Raw genomic sequence first — 22121 nt, 5'->3', positions numbered from 1 at the left:
GGGTAGCATATGAATTTCATGGATTGTAGTGACAACAGTTTCTCGGGCGTACAGCAGCAATGACACAGTTGAGAAAGAGTCACGTGTGTGACTATGGTCTGTTCTGCTGATCAGTTAACATTCAGGTAAGAGAACGAAGGCATGCTTTCTCCTCCAGCTTCCTGGTAATCTCATAAATATATATGGATTTGATTAATTTTCATAACTGGTAGCACACAAACAGATGTTTTTGAGAAAGTCAGAAAAGACATTTGATTAACTCCGGGATGACAAAGGGCAAAACCAAGGACTGTTTCTTCAGAATCAGAAAGAATCACAAATATCTGAACTGAATAATCTGCTCCAAGATACCAGTCTCCAAAAAGCAAGGACAAAGTGCTGTTGGCAATGTCACGGTAAGCCATGACAAGACTGCAGGAAAGAGGGCATTGGCTTCCAGTTCAGGTAGATGATGTGACTGATTGTTACCACAGGAATGAAATTGGTACAAGGAGATGAACACAGTCTTCATTGGGAACAAAAACCACATGAATGGCAGTTTATGACCTCTACCTTTACCATCTAGATAACATCCACTATTGTCCCTGTTACTCAAGTCCTTTTGTGTTGCGCTTTCTCAGTGTGCCTATTTCATCTGAATCACTGGCTTTTTGCTTTTTCAGTGCTGCATTTTCATTTTCTGACTCCACAGACAGGTCCTCTTGGGTTGACTCTTCTGCTTCGCTGCAGCTCTCAGAGTGGAATCCAGCATTCTCTGCTATGACAGCAGGATCGTCATCCTCATAACAACAGCAGCACTCCTCAATGCTTTGGCTGTGATGAAGGTCCCTGTCCTCTTCACTGACACCAGTTACCTCATCCTTTTTCTGCATTAAATCATGACTGCCCCTTCCCATGGTGAGATCAGTTAGCAGGGTTTCATTGCACAGATGCTCCTCATCTTCCATGCCCTCCATTCTTTCTGCCAGCTCTTCTGCAGAGGGCTGGCTCACATCAGGATAATCTACAAGGATTGTGTCCTGTTTGCGCTTGAAGCAATCAGAATTATCATAGACAGGATAGGTCTCTTCTGGATAACCTTAGGAATAAAGTGATATGCATCTTGAAGTGTTACCAGCATTTAAAAGTAGTACTGACTTCAGTGATGGATGCACAAGTTTGTTAGAACAACTGTTTTTAGCACTGCCAGTATAAGTGTCATCTATTTAATGCCATGTATACGTCACAGCAAGATGTATCCATGGCAAGAATCTGCAAAACATGACTTCTTGGGAGATGATGAGAAAACTCCACTTATTTTTCGGGAGCCAGGATATCAACCCTGACTTTCAGGAGTGAATATCTGAGCTTTGCTGAAAGCTATGGGAGCTAACAGGTGAAAATTGTGTGTCTTAGATCTTTAAATAGATCCTTTTTTTTGTTTGTTTCTGTTTACAGATTGACTGGTTCATGTTTTGAAGACTTGTGCTATAAACAGCATTATTTATAAAGTTGAAAAACCAGATATGTCAATGACTTTGTGCATTTCATTTTAGAAAATGCATCGTGAACTTGACTTAAGAAAACAGAGCTCGAGGCCACTGTTTATGCTTTATGTTTTGGATCATTTTTGAAAGCTTCTTAAAGAGCAAGGAATTAAGTCTGCATTTAAAATTATGATAGTGAGCAGCTCAACTAGGATATCTTGAAAACACATTTATGTAACAAGTAAACACCAAGGAATGGAAAGGACATTAAAATAAAGAACTTTTAAAAGACAGACTTCCTAGAGTTGACTTTTACAACATTGGAGCAAACAAAGAATGACTAATCAAAAGTAAAAACTGTAAGTTATCCAAAACATATTGATTCTGATTTCCAAGGGTTTTATGATGTTGCATGAAATCTAGCCCAGCAAAGAAAGGGAAAGATATAAACCTACAGCAGCCAAGACTCAGCAGCAGATGAAGCATATGTGAATATTCATATGCCACTTTTGGCAGCAAACAGTGTAGTGTTTACACTAAAGGAAATGCTGGATGCCTCAAAATCTATCTTCTTTCTATTATGGTTGGGAAAACAAACAACCTCTTGCAAAGTTTTGAACACTGACTTCTGAAAAGGAAGGATAAAGTTAACAAAAAATTTTGAAAGGATCTGGGACTATAAGTAATCCTTATTCAATTTTTCTCGTCAGGGTAATGGTAAGAAAGGCTCTTGCTTACCTTCCCAATCCTCCATGTAAGGAGCTTCTTCAGCTTCCTTCTCAGGAGAGATGCCATCTATGAATTTTCCTTCTTTCATAACTCTAGTAATTTCTCGGAGTTGCTGAAGTAACCTTTTTTCCTGGTCTGTTGTAACATTTTGAGTCCTGCTAGAAAATATTAGACACCGGAATTCAGTCCACTATTATTACAACCTATTAACAGAGTTTGAACCCAACTGTTTGGTCTGTCCCAGCAGCACAGTCTGAAGAAACCTGGCTGCAGTATGATCACTATTCAACATCTGCATGTGGTCTGCACTTCAGCTCAGTATAAAGGTTTATCCATTTATCCAGAAAGCCTGCAAACTTAAACAGGTTAAAGGAAGGCAGGTACAGCCAATGTGAGAGCAAGATGAAAGTGACACACAAGCAACAGTTATGGTACAAAAGACACTACAGAAATGTCTGGCCTTTAAAAAAGTGTTAGGTGAGAATTAGAGGGCCATGCCTTTTTTGAAGCATTATAAGAAAATGTAATTCAGAACCTATGCTACATTTAAAACAACTTGTGGGGCTGATCAAAATGTCTCACACAGACATTAGTCTCAAGTGTCTAATGATCCCTAATTATGACCATTAAAGGTATTAAATTTGCAAGGTCTCACCAAAAAATGTCAGTTGGACAGCTCATCATATTATTATATAGAGTCAACAATGCTGCCTGGCGGGGAGGTGGGGGGAGAAGCAGGAAGGAAGATTTAAAAATGAAAAGAAGGTGTTACATTTAACTTTAACTTGCTCTTTAGAATCAGAGGGAGAGTGGAAGAGGACTGAGATTTTTTATCAGATTAAAAGCAAACTATAATTTTGACTGGTTCTACACTGCTGATTCTAGTAATTACTACTGCTCAGGTAATACAATTACTTACTGTTGTAACACAAATGCTTCCAACAGATAAGATCACGTAGTCATTACATGTTATTTTCTCTGGAAAAAAAATAGTCTCCTAAAAATCTTATGGACAAAAAAGAAGTATTTGGAGGGTGGTGATATGAGCTCTACTAACTAATTCAGTAGGTCAGAATAAGAAAGACACTAGCTGTACTTAGGGGTGAAAATGGTTCTGACTGTTGTGCTTGTTTCATCTTGAGTTTCAAGTTGTTCTTGAGCAGGTGTTTGATCTCTGTGTAAGTGCCAGTTCAAGCCTCTCGGGGGACTGAGGCACTACTCTGGTGCTCTTTTGAATCTCGCTGTGTTTTAGGCAGGATCTATTGCCTCTAGTTACTCAGAGAGGGTGGCCCTCAGCACATGCAGAACGCTAACTGTAGGCAGTACGTGAGGTCAGACAGATGATTTCTGGTGATGTCCAGACCATCAGACAGACAGATAATCTCCAAGATTAGACAGCTGCTCAGTGAATCTTAGGGGTGAGATGGGAAGAGGGGAGCTGGAAACAGATTAATGATTTTGGATTTAGGTGATTAGTATCTACCTAAACCTTGTTTCAGGTACCTGAATTCTCATAAACTTGAAAACTTGCAGAATCCATCTTCAATTTTTCCTCTTACTGTCATGCCTAAAGCAGCACTTTAATAGGTACTTTGTGCTACTCTACATATACGGGAACCATGGTGACATGATAGTTACTCCACTAAAGGCAGCAGAGTCATACTGGTTTGTCCTGGTTTCGGCTAGGACAGAGTTAATTTTCTTCCTAGTAGCTGGTATAGTGCTGTGTTTTGGATTTAGTAGGAAAATAATGTTGATAACACACTGATGTTTTTAGTTGTTGCTAAGTAGTGTTTACACTAAGTCAAGGATTTTTCAGCTTCTCGTGCCCAGCCAGCAAGAAGGCTGGAGGGGCACAAGAAGCTGGGAGGGGACACAGCCAGAACAGCTGAGCCAAACTGGCCAAAGAGCTATTCCATACCATATGACATCATGCCCAGTATATAAACTGGGGGAGTTAACTGGGAGGGGGATCGCGGCTCGGGAACTAACTGGGCATCGGTCAACGAGTGGTGAGCAATTGCATTGTGCACCACTTGCTTTGTATAGTTTAATTCTTTTAGTATTGCTATTGTCATATTATTATCATTATCATTGTTTTTCATTCCTTTCTGTCCTATTAAACTGTCTTTATCTCAACTCACGAGGTTTTTTTCCTGATTCTCTCCCCCATCCCGGGGTGGGGGGGGCAGTGAGCGAGCGGCTGCGTGGTGCTTAGCTGTCACCTGGGGTTAAACCACGACATGGTTTAAAGCCAAACAGATTAGCATCGTACTGCTGGTTTCTGCAATGGTGATCAAAGTGCTGACCCTGGGCTAGATTTTGTGCACAGTTGCACACACAGTTGTCTGTAACTGAGCTTAGCTCAGGACCAGGCCCACTGGTTTCATTAGCAGCTACCCAGATTAAACTGTTTGACTGAGACCACAAGGCTAAACATCACTTCTCTGCGCTTCCCCTGAGGGGCACTTTGCCCCACAGTTTGAAAAGCTGATACAGTCCCAATGCTATATGGAGGTTGCACTGAGTCCCCTCAAGTTGCGGTGGCAGTTTGTTTCACAGAACAAGCGAAGGTGTGAGACAGCACCTTCTCAAAAGCCTGGGTTATGCAGATGTAGAATCTGAGATGTGAATTAAGAGGCACACAAAAAGAAATGGTTTCATCAGCTAGCTGCCTTTGACAGAAGCTGTAATAGAACTGCCAAACTAATCCTCCTTTTATAGACAAAAGTGTATGTAATTTCAATATATATCACCTGGATAAAGACAGAGAGGCCTATCTGTTTAGCACAATGGGGAGATATGCTAGCTCAGCTAATAGGATCAATCAATGCAGCTGCATCACTGTGGCATTTCATATAGGGAAATTCCTAATATGCTGGATACTCTCATTAGAAAGCACTACTGTCTTACTGCAACACAAGGTCTCTGTATTTCAGAGTATTCCTCCTCCAGATACCTTGCTTAAACGACAAATTGCCCTGTAGAGAGGGAGAAACCAAAGCCCATGCACTATTTCTACTTCATTTAAGACCTCTAGGAAGCCCTACTGTAGGATGCTGGCAATGTGTAAGACATCTGGCTGCCTGCATACAGGAGATTTACCAGGGTATAATGCGCTTATGAATACTAAGAGGACAACAGATGCAAAAGGTTTACAGTGTAAAAGAAAAGGTCATTATTTTTGCTCTGTGTGTTTGGAGCTCCAACACAGCTATTACTTTTCATAGTGGCAATGCTTACGTTTTGTAGAGTCCCAAAGTGCTCACTAACAGGTAAAGGTTTCTTATTCTTACACTGAGATCAGAACATTTCCTAAAGAGCTATCATGACTGCAGTGAAAATCCATAATCTAACATGTTATCTCAGACATGTCAACTGGTATTTTTTTGCTTCATGATCTTAAAATAATCACTACTAAAATGCAGCCATAGCCCAAAAATGGCACCCCACAGAGTATAGCCTCTCTCTCTCTTTTCCATATCACATTTGCTCAGTTTATGGTAAAAAGGTAAGTTTTTCCAATTGACAGCCTGGTAAACAGGTAATCAAGCTGCATCATTTCTACCTCTTACCTAACTACCAGAAATTGAGATTTTTTTTTTACACGAGAGTATTGTACAATACTCCCATTGAGAAAAATATTTACAAGTATTCTTCAATTTAAAGTGGTTTCAAAATACCAAATTTTACAGACAGTGGTGAAAAGAATATGGTAAGACATCTGTGAGAATGGGTAGGGAAATCTTTTGTACCCATTATATCACTGTTCCAACATTGAAACACTCTGCTAAAAGCCTGGAAAAAAGCAATATGCATGCTTTTAATGCAGAGCGCCCCATATAACCATCAATCAAGTCTTTACTTCTGAATCATCAAATTCCCAGCAAGGCTCCTCATTTCTGCTGAGAGACACTGGACTATAAAGGTTTATATTTAGAAACTGGAGATACTGAGGTTCCCTTAGTGATAGGATGTGATGACAAATTACAAAACTGTATAATTTAGATTTATAACCTGTTGAAGAAAGAGCTGGGAAGAGTGCTATATTTTCTCAGAGCTGTGAATCATTATATCCTTAGGTACTATGTACAAGCCATTTAAGTGTGTGCATTAGGTAACAATTATCTTTGTCCGCCTCTTAGTTTAGGTTTGGTTATGTTGCTGAGGACCCAGCCAGGTAGTTCTTTCTTACTCTTGCTTTCTTTACCTTGCTTCTAGTCCTTGCTAATACATGCTAGGCCCTATTAAAAGTATCTGTACTTGTACTTTTTGAAAGTTTTGCATTTCTGCAAGGGGGTTTCTGTACTTAAGGCTGTAGCAATTCCAACTAGTATGCTGGTCTGGAAGGAGGTCTCCTTGGTTGGTTTGGAGGTTGGTCTTCAAGCCTAATTAAAAAAAAGGCAAATCCAAGTTTCTGCCTGCCTACCTTCTACAACACAGGTCTGGATAATACTAGCTATCCCATCTGAGAAAACCAGCTAATAGTATTGAGAGGTCTTCCAGCCTTACTTCACTCAAATGCTTTTGAAAGAAAAAGAAATGAGCAGGACAAGCCACAGCAAGAAAACAACACGTACACTTGCTACAGAAGAAAGCAGAATAAAATCACACAGCACAGTATATATTATTCCTTTGAAACAGGATTTCTTTCTATGGTACAGCGTTATCTGAGAATAAACTGTCCTTCCAACTCATCCGATTTCAAAAGCAATGTTTTTTTGAAGAAAATATACAAAATTAGAATGTCTTTGGATTCTAAGAATCTTCACCAGAAGGAGAAATCCAGGATGAATCCTGGAGCAGTTCAGCTGGGAGGAGAACGCTCCTGAAGTATAGTGAGAGGACACTGAGGCACGAGCTGAGACCTCAGCACTATTACAAACACTGTGTGTTATGGTGATACGTTGGTTTTTGTGACAATGCAAAATACGTCCTTTGGTTTGGTTACTAATACTTCACTTGGCAGGCTGAGAGTCCCTCTGCCATATCTAGTATAATGGGCCACGGTCTCACCTGGGGTCTTTCAGCACTAGTTTAAATTTGATAGCAGTTCTTTCTTTCTCTGACTTTTCTGTTGTAAGGATTTCTGTTTAACTGCATATGAATAAATGGAACTCAAGTAATTTTTGCTCTCTTCCTCTTTCCTTTTTATTTAAATCTATCAACATCCAGATTGAATAAGCCTAGCACTGTACTCTGTGCTCTAATTACACTTTCTAACCATACACTTTATTCTAAGACATTCAACCAGTATTACTGAACTTAATGAGTACCACAGTGTAGATTAAGAAAGCTTCAAAGTCTGGGTGTATTTGAAAAACAGCTATTTGCTCCATCTAGAGGTGCTTTTTCCCTTCTCTTTAAAGAGGCTACATTCAAAATTCTTTATTAGATTCAGATTCTGATTTCCCCTGAGGCCTTTAGATCCATCTATATAAACAGTTTGGTCGAACAAAGAAGGGAAGTTCTACTAAATAAAGGCTCTGAGCCAATAACACAGAGGAGTGGAACAAATACTGGATCAGACCCTAAACCCATTTTCTCAGTAAAAAATATCCTATCCTGAGAGTCAGCGCAATATCTGGGCAGCTCATAAGCCTATTTCTGGCAGCTTAAAGGTACGCGTAGAGCATTGCGTTAGCTCTCCAAAACAGAGGTAATAGTCAAAACAGTATCCTTCTGTTTCACTGACAAAACCAGGGTAGCTTAGGGGTTCTCCTGCTGCAACCTGGCCTAACACAGGCAAGTTTGGCACCTCGTCTTGCTGAGACGAGTGCAGCTGCAATACAGGACACGGTGCAAAGTGGGCAAAACTACATGCACAAAGAGAATGCAGTTTGAAGCACAAATGAACATAACGTGCAAGTTCGGCACAGAATTGTTCCTACAGAATGGGTTAAAACAGGCATTGACTGATCCGGACAAAGTTAACATGCGTTACAACCTGAACAGCTATCTTTCTTGCTTGCAATCATCACCTTAATATTCATGGTATTTAAATCTTCAAACACTGCAGTTACGCATTGTCCCACTGATGTGTTGTTACACTCCTTATGAAAACCAGACTTGTTTCCAGTGTTTCTTTATAATGTAGAACAGTGATCTAAGATTTATAGCAAACATTAATAAACATAATAGATTTTTAAATCCTGATTTTACAACTCTTTTTTTCTTTTATATTTAGAAGCAAATGCATGGATTTACTGGTTACAGGGTGGAACTAAGTTATGGAATCAGATTATTATACAATTCTGTCCTTAAAGAAGTATTTTATGGATATTCTAACTGGCATTTACATAGATTATAACAGCATTTCTATTTAGAAAAATAAACCATAGAACTGGAAAATAACATGAAACAAATGGGTCTCTTAGGAATCATTCAGAACATTACTTTGGTCACATAAGACAGGTTGTTTTATATACTTTAAATGCAGACGTTTTATTTTCTGTTTACGCATACCTGTCATTATCTTCCAAATAACACTGTACAAAGGGGGAGGGTAGGGATAGTTGCTTTTCTGTTTAAGGAAAATGAAGTTGAAAAAAATGATTTATTTTAAATATAGACGCTGAAAAGAGAAAAACTGCAGAACAAAAAGTGTGATGTGTAAAATCAACTTCCTACAATTTGAAGTAGTAATAAAAATGCTATTTCAATATAGCCAATATAAGAAAGTTTAATTTCTAATCAGAGCAGAATCTCTCCTTAAAATGCTGTAATTTGAAATATACCTGTCACAGTTAGGTCCTACTCTGTTGATCAATTTTTCCATAGCTTCTTCTGTCTCTCTCAGTTTCTCCTGGAGTTGAGTGAGCTCATAGTCAGCTGTAAAACAAACAAAATCCCAAGATCTGTCAGTAGGAGCTTTGAAAATGTATCCCTGTCCCATTATCACAGGTAGCATATACTGTACCAAACCAAACTGGCTGTGAGGAAACTAAAACATGCAGCTTGCTTAAAGAGTTCTACCTACTTTTCCTGGTATAAGAAGGTGAAGACTATTGCCAATGGCAATAGGACACACAGAAAGCACCTTTCAAAAGCTCCCGAGCAATGTCCCAAAAAGCAGAGTGAGTGGCCCACTGTAAATGCCCTGGAGATTAAAGTTAGGGAAAAGAAAATACCATATTTTTTCTTTCTAAGGAAACCATGGTGTTTTACTGTCTACTGCAGAATTAATAGTTCTCATGGAATTTCCCTGTTAAGTCCTTGGGACAGAGAGAAAAGGTCACCTGAGTGTTTTCTAACAACAAGTCTAAGGTTTCAGAAACAACATCTTTATCAAAGAGAATAAAGTTCATGGGCTCGATGGCATCCAACCCTGCACACGTGTGCCAGGGTAGGCAGTGAGTGCTAACGGTCTGCCAGGCTTACCGGGATGAATAACAGCTAGCCACATGGTGTCTCTCTGGGGAGCAAAGCACGGTATTTCCATGGTTGCGCTTTTTTTCAAAAAATGTGTCCATAGTACAATAGTAGACACACATGAATACATGCAGGAACACCCATACTGGCTTTAACGTAGCCAAAAGCGTTAACAGTAAAGATGCAACAGCATGGATGTCAACAAAAACGCCTGAGCTCCTTGTTTGGCTTTTGTAGCTCACGCTCAAAATCCTATAGCTGAGACTTCATTGTTTGCCACTGCAGAACAAAATGAAACCAGCCTGGGTTAGTTAAATATTCAGCTGCTACAGGTACACCCATTTAAGCAGCAAAAAGGCACAATGGAACTCTGACGCAGTAGGAATGGAGAAAGCCATCCACAAACATCCTGCTTTTGGAAAGACCTCTATTCTGCAGAGAATGTCATTACTCAATGTATCACTGATGTCATTATTTTGCATGTCTGAGACTTTAAAAATAGGGGAAGGGAAATTGGCAAAAGAGAAAGGAAGTTACTCTCTCCAAGTCACTATGTTAGTGGTTCCTAGTCCAGTGACTTGTCCCCTGCTCTGCTACAGCTTGCAATGAATGCTTTAGGAATACAAATGAAGAGCTCTAGAAAAGGCAGAATAATTTTCATCACTAGTTCTTTGAGTTATAATGACGGTAAATATTTAACTTACTGCAAAGTTAGTTTCTCTTACCAAGCATTAGAGAAAAAAATACAATTACCGTTGCTAATAAATTGAACAAAATTGCCAGGCCCAATGCAGTACAAGTGCACTGAAAATACAATCTATAGCACTGACTACATTAGGTATTCCTAATATATGCATTAATGTCAAGATAATTACAGCTATGTTAAGACAATTACCTTACTGCCAGCACTTTCTATAAAGCCCTAAGTGCTTTTCTTTCCTATTGCAATTTAGCCAGCTAAACACAACACATTTAAGTACTGTTATGGTAACTACTCATCCAACCTTCAATAGTAAGCTTATTAATTTATCTAATAAATGTCTACAAATAGTTGAATCTATCCCACCGATGTTTAGGTAAAATCACAATAACATTTCAGAATACTGTTTGCTTTCTCATAAAAACTTTGAGCATTGCAAAAAGGGAAGGGAAAAAGTAGGGAAGTGCCTGGTGATGGCTAAGAATTCACAAATTCAAAAAAATGAAGGTAGCTTTTAATAATATCTTTATATACTATTACCAGAATATTACGGATTATAGAATAATTATAGATGGACATCCTATTATCCATTTTTAATCATTAGCTACATAGCTTTTCAGCAAATCCATACAGTTAATTCAGTGAACCTCATGAAAAGCCATTGCTTCCAGGGGGGCTTGGGATCAGGCTGCTATCACAGAGTCTCATTAGCTGAATGAGATCAGAAAGTGATGGTGCAGTAATTCATTTTAACTCTTGCTCATTCCAACACTGAAGCTTCTGGCTTGTTCTTTACGAGGGGGAACAGCAGCTTTACAGTGTGCCCAGAACTTGAAGAACCTGGTTGGACTGTGCCTCTACAGAGTCAACAGCTACAAAGATATAACTCAGAAGTCATACTCACTGATTTTCCTCTTCATGTTTCCAGGTGCAGCAGTAGGGCATTTCCTCTCTCCAGCTGTAGTTTTTCCCTTGGAAGCCAGCTGATGAGTGAAAAAAGACAACCCTTCTATAAGTTACCGCAATAGTAATACATAAGCCCCAAAGGCAACAGAAAAAAGGATAGAAAACTAAAATACGCCAGAAACTAACCACAAAAAAGCATGCCTAGCAGCATGAAAGATGCCTGGGAGATCTTGCCCTGAAAGACACTTGGAACAAATGATATTTTTAAGCATAGTGAAAGCATAATCCATCAAAAATAACTTATTCATTTTAGAATATTTATCTCTTCCAGCCTGATCCTGTAATTCTTCTGCGTATAGGAGGGAAAAAAACACATTGGGCAATTATTGTGACATAAAGCACAGGTTCTGAAGGAATTAGATGTGATCCTGCTTGCAATGCTTTCTGCCATTATTCCATACCAACTTTGTACCTGCAGCAAAGATACTGGCTGGCTCTATACAGAAGCTGCAGGCTATCTACTTCCTTCGTCTTCTCTGTGTTTGATCAGTTCACCCAATTCACTTTGTTCTTGCCTCTGTCTGTCCAGAGCGCGCTCAGCTGTTTGGACACTGCTCAGTCTGGATTCAGCCCCCACTCAAAGGAAAAAACATTTCCACAAGTCCACTTCTCCCTCCTCCCACACAGCTGACTGTCATCACCTACGTGCAAGTCACGTCTGTGGAACAAAAAGCTATGAGAAGTTCAAATCACGTGTGAAACACTTGAGGGGAATTTGAGCTGTGCTTTTTTAAACTAGCTTTCAACCAGTTCCTCAGCTGGGGTAGTTCCAGTGTGGTCAATACAATCTTACAAACTCCCATTCTCCAACAACGTGGTGCTTTTGTTCCAGAAGGTATGCAATAAATGTACTCCCTCTCTCCCACTTTAAATGCATAACACAATATGTGACATATACAGTACATATAATATGTAGTCACACATAATGGAAAAGAATACCATGTGTCTATTCAAAATTAATATAACATTGTTCTAGACATACACATTTTCCAGGGGGAAAAAAATTCCTTAAAAAAATTGTAAAATGTCAGAGGCCAATACAGGATCACAGCAACCCGTCCCTGCATTCTTAGCTACAGTCTTTGCAATAGCAAAAACCACAGGATACACCAATCTTTCAACGACTAGTCAAAGGTCTAGCATAAGCTTTTTTTTTTTTTGAGCAAAGCTGAAATGGAATCAGGTACAGAAATGGGACTATTGTTTCTGTTTTCAGGTTTTTTTAGTTGTTATTTCCCTGACTTTTCAATTTATGTTGGTCTTACCTTAAATAAAATGTACAGGATATATAAGAAGATGCCAAATCCATATATAGGGATAATCTGCCCCACAAGACCTCTCCCAGTTCCACCAGTGCTTCCACCACCACCTCCACCTGATTTGGCTTTGGCAACTGCTTCAGCAAGGTGAGACCTTGGAAAATGAGGGGCAGCTCGGCTGTCAGGAGTGGCCTGGTAATGCATCCTCGGTGGAAAGTGACCAAGCTTCCCTGCAAAAAAACACATGACTATTTTTCTTCTATTATTTTTCACCCTTTTACACACAGCCTGAAACTGCAGCAGGTGCGGCTGACCTATTTTCTCTACTTTTAAATGCACCACACTGATGAACAAAGTAACTTGTTGGACTGTAAGTACTAAGTCTGTAAACTCAATCCTCAGTCACTTACTATATGCAGTGCTAGGAGTTAGGTATGCACAATTACTCTCTTGATTCTAAGAAGAGAAAAAGCTGGCAGGTCAATTAACAAAACACCGATCTTAACAGCTATATACGTGTCCAAAGACCCTATGAATCAGCATCCCTAACAGGATGAAAATCCGAACTCTTACTTTTGGTTTTCTGCTCAAAAAAACCCCAACAACATATTGGTTTTCTGCTGTGAGCCTGATCTTTCAATATTACACAAAGGCACGTTAATATATAAACCACTACCCATCTAACATCCTGATACACGACTGCAGTGTTTGCTCAGTACAGATTTTCAGCTATTGCCATAAGAAGTAGTATTTTACCTGATTTTACCAAATTAGTAATGAAAGAAAGAAAAGTGGTGGCACCTCAAACTGTTCTCCTTAAAAAGGTGTTAGGTAAAGCATGTCAGAGAAGAGACTGAATATAGCTTGGGACATATTATCTTTGGCATTTTAGAGGGAAAAAAATGATTTCTAGCCATGACAGAGGTAGAGATAACTTAAAACAAGAAAGAGGAGAGAGCATAAACGGATGCACAGATGCTAGAGTAAGACTGCAGAGAGCCTGAAATGGTGCTGCAGACAATTTTGTTCAACTGAAAGGCACTAGAATCTCAATAAATCTAAGCTCACGCATTATTCTATTTTCTTGCTGCCATCAATGCAACAATTTTGCCATGAAATTCACTATTTTACTCCTCTGTGTACTTGACATCCTGCTTTCTATCTCCATATCCAGCTTGGACTTGTACCTGCACTCCCTTCCACCGATTGGGACTGAACTGAATTACTCAGCTACTCCGCCACCAAGTCTGGCGGCGGGAGGCGCTGGATGGAAGCACCAGAGATGGGGACTGCCAGGCCGGACTGCAGCTCACCTCCTGACGCCAGCTGCAAAACATGCAGCGAGAAAGCCAGGCAGCCTGGACACTGCTCACTGGTGCTGGGGCAGGCTGCGTGCACTTGCATAAAGAAAGCGAAAAACAGGTTTGAAATAGCAGTGAAAATAACTAACTTTACTTCTGTGAGTACCCAGCTGCAAATATTTTTATGAGAAGCAAGAAAAGAGAAAATTAGATTAAATTAACATTTGCTCTTGCTAGGAAACACCGTCACAGGCAGCTAAATTCCTGAGCACAGAAAATTACAGTAAATACATATTAGGAAGTGGTATCAATAATTCACGAAGTTCTACTATTAAAACCACATTTTTCTTGTAGGTGATGGCACACATTGTTTGAGTGCTGTAGGCTTTAGTGAAACTGTCCAGGTATACCACCACTGACCAAACCCACTCTCAGATTAGCTCAGGCTTAACTTTGAGGAAGCTGTTATCATGCACTTTAATTTTAGTGAATTATTCAAAGTCTGTGATGGAAGCATAGCATCTTATTTACAAGAAAGTCCCATTGCTCCAGCAGGAACGCCTTGTAGCAGTAGGTCACTGTGGAAACAAGCGTGATGTTGTGTAGAGAGAGAACAGTACCACTGAGGCAGGGATGAAACAGCAGGGTAGATAAACCTTTGTAAAACATCTTATACTCACGCAAATATTCTTTATTAAAAAAAAGAGATGAAGAAAGCAGAAAATAATTGACAAAGGTGAAACTGTATTTAAAGGGAATAGCTTTCTAAATTATCCACAAGGCCTCGTTTGTGCTTTAAAAGATTCAATTCCATTAAAGATAATCAGGCCAAAGGGACACACACTAGTCATTTCATTATCAAAATAATTTTAAAGGGGAATTTTATGGCTCCTAGTTCTAAATCTTCCCTGTTGATTTTTAAACTTTTATAATGATTTCCTCATTAAAAAAAAAAAAAAAATTTCCATAGCTTTTTCTTGTGAAGAACCCATGCAAATTATAGAGGAAACTGATGGCACAGGCAACTTAAAAGCAACATATGCACAAAGCTGTCAAATACACAATATATAAATGGAAATGCATAGTGATTTGGATGCCACTGTCAATTAAACAAGATACCTCGTGCTATTAAAAAACCCAACACCCTAGCACACACACCGGTAGGTGATGCGACTGGATTCCACATTTCCAGGGATGAATCAAACCACTTTGAAATGGAGACAACAACATACTCTCCATCAATAAAATCAAGTGACACTTGTACGTCAGCACAGAAGGGCGTGTGTTGGGTCCTTGTTTGGTGCACCATCCAGTTGCCAGTGCTGATGGCGAGTACTTCAACAGGACATTCTCCACGCTGTGGGAAGGGAAGAGCACTAACCTCCATTTAGCTTTGAAGGGTGCCACACTGCTGCTCTGCTTTTGAAATGTTTCTCAACTCCCCTGTGACAGCCTGTGGGCTGCCTTCACGCAGACCTGACTGCTGCATGTGGTAACTCCACTGAATACACCCTACCTGGCTCTGCAATCTTTTTACCTAAGGTTTACCCAACACGTTTAATAATTTGTCAGTTTAATGCTTCAAATAAACTTTGCAAACCAGCTACAGGGCAAGCAGAGCATGTTTTGTCTAAACCTGTCCCTTCAATAGCTTTAAGGCCAAAAATGAAATTATGCCCCAGCTAATGTTTGTGTTGTTTAAGAGACTGTAGGTTTTTGAATGTCGGTGAAGTCCTTAATAGCAGTATCACGTTAGAATTACCGTGGGTTTTTTAATCTTTTAACAATATTAACACTCAACTGAGAAAAGCAAATCTTAAAAAGTATATTTATAGCACACCTAATACAACAGCCCACCAGCTGATAATATTCAGACCATCCCAGTATCTTTTTTCCAAGAAAGCTGTTATGTGTTCTACCTAACGGGGTTTAGGAATTGCTACTGAGCCCAACTTAACTATTCATAAAGTTATTTCGACTTGAGTTATTGTATGATTCAGCAACTCTTAGTCTAGATAATATGTCTTTCTGCAACTTCTGACCAGCTATAAACTGCTGGGATACACACATAAATGTGAAATAAAAAAATAAAGTTTGACATACAGTACATATGGGCTGTTGCTACATTAAGTTTGCACTCCATTCATCAGGAGATTTACGATACATGACTGCATTTATAAAATGTGCATGTTCTTCAGACCCCAGGAAGCGTAGGAGGAGGGTTAGAGACGGGAAATGGCAGTCCAGGAAGCGCGTGTGACTTGTCCAAGCTGACAGCAAAGCAAAGGATGCTGTTCTCATCGCTTCTCAAATCTCAACCAAGCTGCTCCTCAGCGGGACAGCACCCACAGTTCCACCCATGCTCTGCTGTAGGCGCTCTGCATTTTTTGTTTCCACCCCAAAACCATGGTGACACTACTTTGGTTTGGAAATGCTGAGATTAAGTGTGTTTTTTCCAAGTAAGACATTTACTATACCTTACTGTGCATGCAAAACCAACCAAACAAAAAAACACAGCCCAAGAACAAACCAGCTAGACGTTTTACAAAAGCTTTAACTGAAAAAACATGTGACAGTGGGATACAGAACTATCCTCCTGCCTCAGCAATGCACATTCCAGTCCTCAAACTCATCTTCAAACTGTACTCTGACTCCCACGTTTAGGGATGCTTAGGTGCCATTTACATTTTCCTGGTAAAATGTTCATCGTAGTGACTGAAAAAGAAAACCACTGCTTTTTCAGACAGTCACAGCGATCAGAAATGAATTACGCTTCTGTGAAAACCAGAACTCAGAGTTTTGCACATTTTCCTCCCCTACTCTGTTGGACTTGATATTTAAAGATGCGTGCTCTAAGCAAAGCTTTTGCTAAGTAGATCTTCTCCAGACTGAAAGTGTCCTCCTAGGTTTTCTTGCATAGCCTCCATGCATAGTATAATAGCTTAGAATAATCTATACAGAAACTGTTTTCTTGACATTTAATCTAAATTCTCTTTCAAGCCACTATATCATTTCTGCTGCTATTCTTTAACACCCTCTAATTTCCCTAACACCTCTGCAGAGGTGTAACATCAAGATGAACTGGACAAACAGTATGCATTCATTTACTTCTTGCTCTTTTACTGACATTTACAAAATAGCTCTAGCTGTGTTCCCAACAACACAACTTTAGAAACTCACTCAAAAAAGGTTAGAAGGAATGACAATTTTTAAATCCTTACTTTAAACCACCGCACAGGTGTTTTTAATGGACACAGTCAAATGCTTGAACTTTTTTTATTAAATATTGCAGGCGGAGGTTAAAAAGGAAAACACAAAAACTACCCAAAATGGAAACATCTTCATTTTCTTAAGGACACCTGCAGGCAAGTGATGTGTGCATTGCACAAATCCAAGCTGGACAGAGGTGTTACCTGAACAGTCATGTATTTTTCTTGTAAAGCTGATGCCACTTGATTGTTCGTAAGAATGCAGACAGACTGTACACCTACTGTCATGAGCTGTAAGGTTTTTCTTAAACTACCAACTTAGCAGCTTTACAAAATGCATGGCATACATTTATGAACACTAGACTTAAAAGTACTTTTTAAACTGCTAGTAGCTCTTTTTTTCCTCTTTTCCAAAAGATTTAAAAAAAAAATTCTAATGCCTGTCCATGAAGTAAACTAGAAATGTGATACATTCACAGTAAGTTCTTTAAATAAGTTCTTTCATATACATGAAACTATTACTGCGAAAAACAACCACCTTTCTGTCTGAAAGATAATATTAACTTCTATAGTGCTACGATCACCTTTTTCCTAGAAGAGACCTCTGAAAATAACTTTATTAGAGAAAGTGCTACTCCCATGCTTAAAGCCTGTTTCAATAAAAAGCCGCCTGGTAACACTGAGTTCTAACAAATGGTAGTAAACTTTTAAGAATGTTTTATTCAGAGGCATTTTGCCCCCAAGACTACAATAAGCACTTTATTAACTTCAAGAATGACATGATTACTTCAAGTCCCTGAAAATTCTGTCAGGTAACTGCAGTTATCAGTTCACTGAAGAGGACGACTAATGACAGAGATATGAATTGAACTGTTCAATCAAGATTTATTCTTCCAATAAAAAAATAACTTCAGGTGAAATAAAGTTTGGTCTACAGAGCAGGTGTAATGAAATTCTTGCTATCAAATTGAAAATATGGACTATAAATTCTCATCTGAAACGGATCAGCTGCAGTGAGGTATTAAATCCTTGGCCAAAGACAGGTGCTGGGGTGCAACAGAGGAGGATGCCAAGTGCTCGCTCGGCACCAGGCACACACTAACTCGTGCTGTACTGTCATCTCCTGCAGGATGATGGAAAGAGTATTTATGCTACCTATTGATGATGGAAAGAGTATTTATGTTATCTATTTTAAGCATTTAACTGTGGCTGTGATTAGTCAGCTTATGACAGCACTGCTTAAAACAGGCTGTGCTAGAACAGGTATGAACATCATTCATCAGACAGATGTCACTGAAAATAATTTGGGGGCAAGTTTTTTGTCATTTTTTTTTTTAAAGCTAATTTTTCTGTCAGATCAATTCAATCCAGTCCATCCTGCAGCCAAAGAAAGAAGCACCAGCACGACAACCGCCTAAGACTGCACTGCTGTGAGAAAACGGTTTGTCAAACTCTGTCATCTGGTATCACTGCAGGATCAGTCAGGAGCTGCACAGGGGCAGAAGTTAACGGAGAGACAAGTACCACGTCCCAGAGTGCCTGCTCCCACCCCTGCTTCTAGCAGGTGAGTCCACAGCCCTCACTGAGCCCCTGTGCTGTCTGCTGGGCCTTTGCAGGGCCCAGCACTGTGCCCTCACAGTACTGCTCTTGATGTGCTACCAAAAAAATCAGCTACTATTCAGGTTTTCAGTGTTAAGAGATTCTGCAATGAAACTATAAACCTGTAGATCTATAGCGCTGATGAACCTCTATTCAAATTCTTAAAGACCAAGAATACACACAGCAACCATGGAAGGGTAGCCATAGTATAGAAGTCATCTATTTTGGTTCAACATAACATTGTTTCAGCAGTAACTTCAGCCTGAATGTCCTTAAAAAACCTTGGTCAAATTAAATCAATGTCACTGAAGTGTATGGTCACGTAAGAACCAACCTGTTGGAAGGATGCAGAAGGTAGTCACTGAACGACTCCCTATGGGACAGCATCCAGCACAACCTAGAAGTTCTCTGTACTTCATCAGCCTCACCTCTGGCCTGTGGGCAGCCCTGGGCAAAACTCTTTTCTCTGCCAAGACCTGAAGCTATGATACTAGCTACTTTTGTGAAGTGCCTTGGGAAGAAAAACCTAGAGAAAAAGGCAATGTGCGTAAAAAGAATGGGAGGTGCTTGTATGAACCCATTCCTCTAGAACTTAAGAGGGGACATGCAGAGTGGGAGGGCAGGCAAGAAGGACATAGCTCGAGGGACTGCATGGACAGGACCCAAGTCTAAATGAGTCATCGTGTGGCACATTTATTATGAGAATCTGGTGCATGAAAGCAAAGTTTAAAATACTGGAGTAGGAAACTAAACAATGAAGACAATTCAAATGAACTTTTATTTCATATGCAACAACAAAAGCATTCCATACAGAAAATAACAAAATAATGAAGCTTTCAAATAAAAAGTGATGTATCACAATGAAAAAAAAAATGTGGTATGAGTATGTCTCTTTTCAGTAGCTTTAGCACCCCACTTACATAAAACAAATAAAATGAAATTTGTAAGATTTTAAACTATCTTTTTTTGAAGGGAAAAGAAAAAAGTAAATCACAGCGAGAACAGTAAATTCAATCTTTGACACACCACACGTCATTACAGAGAGAGCAGGAGAGAGTGACGCGCGTAACGCTTATGGGAAGGATTAACTACGCGACGTTTTCATACCAGGCGGCAGAGCACCTTCCAGACGCGCCGTGCAACCAAGGACCGCTCACGCACAGCCCGGCCGGCGCCAGCAGCACCCCCGGGGACGGAAAGCTCACGGGCCGGGCCAGGCCCAGCGCGGCCCACCGGCGAGCCGGCGGCAACAGCCCGCCCCACCCGGGCTCACCGCTGAGCCACCGCCCGCATTTTACGCTCGGCCTCCGAGCACCAGCCGAAACACGGACCTCGGCGTACCGGGGCGGGGGGACTGGCGGCGAGGAGCAACTCGCCCTCGCCTCAGCGGAGCCGCCGTCGGCGGAGCCCGCGGCGGCCTCTTACCCTCGGGCGGCGCGGGCGCTGCGAGCGGCGCAGCCCCGGGCTCCTGCCTCCCGCTGCCCCGAGACAAGAAGGTCCGCGGCAGGAGGAGGGAGACGCAGAGCACCAGGCAGGAGACCATGGCCACCCTGCAGCACGTCGAATACGCCATGGCGGCCCGCACGCTGCGGCCGTTGAGGAGCCGTTACCGCACCGTTACCGCACCGTTACTCTCTGCGCAGGCGCGGGCAGCGCGCGCATGTGCGGTGCGCCGGCGCGGCCGGGCGGGAGCCTGAGGGAGGTGCGGGCCGGCCCCGGCGCCTGAGGGGCGGCGAGCGGGGGCGGCCTCGGCCCCCGGGGAGGGCCTGCCGGGCAGTGTGGTCTTGTGTGCAGGGGAGGTGTTGAGAAGCGGGCTGTGGGAAGCCGAGGTCCTGGTCTGGGTTGGGTCCTTACCGAAACGGCCCTGAACCTCAAAAACGCAGGGCAGGGCAGGAGGGGGCGTTTGGATCTCCTCTTTCCAATCCCGCCATAAGTGTTTTCCAGACTCTTGTGTGCCCCCCCCTTGACTGCAGCACTGCAAATTTGTTGGGGGGGAAAGAAAAAAAAAATGACATTGCCCGTTTTTTTTCTGCCCCGTGAAGTGTTTCAGTGGTGTCACAACTGGTCTCTGCTGGTGGCGGTGATGGCAGGACGGAGCAGGTGGGCCCTGGGTGCTCAAAGCTCCCAGGTGTCTCGCCAGGCTGAAAGCTGATTTCGGTAGTGGCAGTGTGGTTACCGGTGCTCTCCCCGGCCTGGGAAGGGGCGGGGCCTTACCTACGGTAGGACTGCTGTTGTGAGGGCAGTCGTACTTGCAGGGACAGGAAGGCACCTTGGCTAAAAGAGCTGGTTGAGGCTATGGCTCACCTGGGTTCTCCATGTGGAATTGTTTCCCCCCTTTAAGCACATGGGGCAGATGTAGGAAAGTCCTGACCGTATTTAAAATTAATTGAATTTACTGCAACTATCTAAGAAATTTAAAAATTATAAATGTGCGTATATTTTCAAAAGAGAGCTTGAAATTTGCATATTGTCAGTGCATTTGTTTAGGTTGCTGCCGCGCAAAGTCATCCTGAAACCATCTTCCCGCTATACTAACAATAAAAGACTGAAGAGGGAAGTTCATTGTTTGTACTCGTTCATTTTCACTAACTTAGGCAAAAAACTGCCAGTCATGTCAAATTAAATTATATGGTTTTGTATTTCCATTATATTTATATTACACTGTATTACTGTAGTTGAATTAGACTATTTTCCATGGGGTCTGGGCTGTGACTACTGAATTTAACTGACTTTACGGAAGACCTACCCTTAATTAGACTTGAGCTGAGAGCAGAATTGCTTTGACTAATGCTGCAGACCACTACGGCAGCAGAATACCACAGACTCTTAAATTACTACAAAAGAGATATCCACTGCCTGAACAGCTGGAACTGGGCAGACAATTCCAGAAATTGTTCTTATTGAGCACCTCAGCCCTAGGGAGATGGCAGCCCTTGGCCAGGTCCCACCAGCCATTACTGGACTAACCTGGCTGGACCGTCTCCTTCCACAGCTCCTTCACCCACCACTCATTCACCAGTTCTCAGGCACCTCACAGTAGGACTTCTGGGACTCCCCGGTCTGCTCCTGGAAATAAGAATTGTGGGAACTATCGGTTCGGTGTCTATGCCTCTTTCCTAAACTTGCCAGCAGCTCTTGATGCCTGCAGTGGCAAAGTTAACGGGGAGTGGCATCAAGAGGAGCATCTCCCTGATCAGTCCACTAACAACAAATAATTCACTCAATCTGTCATGAAAAATAGATTGTTCTCTGGCAATGATGTACTACCATGAGCAGCAGTTTTCGTCTCTTCATTGAGGACAAAAAGCTTTTTAGCATAGTACCGTGGTGAGATTTTGCAGTTGCTTAGGACAGTCATCTTCAGCATCTGAGGATGCTCAAGTTACCGGAAGCATCAGTCCTTAAGCTAAAAGCAAACCAACCTTCCGTGACCACAGGGAGACCACCCCTGGCCTGGCACAGCACTCCTGGGTGTCACTTCTCTTTCCATTGTAACTCTTGGGATGTGCAGGAAGGACAAA

At 41.3% G+C, this 22121-nt stretch overlaps 1 protein-coding gene across 3 annotated transcripts; it reads right to left on the bottom strand.

Moving 5' to 3' along the window:
* Window positions 1–419: 419 nt before the first annotated feature.
* RIC3 (RIC3 acetylcholine receptor chaperone) lies at window positions 420–20179 on the bottom strand. Of its 3 annotated transcripts, none has more exons than XM_050897808.1 (6): window positions 20026–20179; window positions 12498–12721; window positions 11171–11249; window positions 8933–9026; window positions 2205–2353; window positions 420–1078 (listed from the first exon to the last, which is right to left on the bottom strand). In XM_050897808.1, exons 1-6 carry the CDS (start codon window positions 20171–20173, stop codon window positions 588–590), a joined length of 1185 nt encoding a protein of 394 aa, XP_050753765.1. In that variant the 5' UTR covers window positions 20174–20179; the 3' UTR covers window positions 420–587. The 3 variants fall into 3 exon arrangements, with proteins under 3 accessions (XP_050753765.1, XP_050753766.1, XP_050753767.1); XM_050897809.1 differs by having other exon boundaries at window positions 2205–2350; XM_050897810.1 differs by lacking the exons at window positions 2205–2353; window positions 8933–9026.
* Between the last annotated feature and the right edge of the window lie 1942 nt (window positions 20180–22121).

This window comes from Gymnogyps californianus, chromosome 5, assembly GCF_018139145.2.
Source record: "Gymnogyps californianus isolate 813 chromosome 5, ASM1813914v2, whole genome shotgun sequence".
Lineage (NCBI taxonomy): Eukaryota > Metazoa > Chordata > Aves > Accipitriformes > Cathartidae > Gymnogyps > Gymnogyps californianus.
This window is presented reverse-complemented; position numbering and strand designations above follow the sequence as displayed.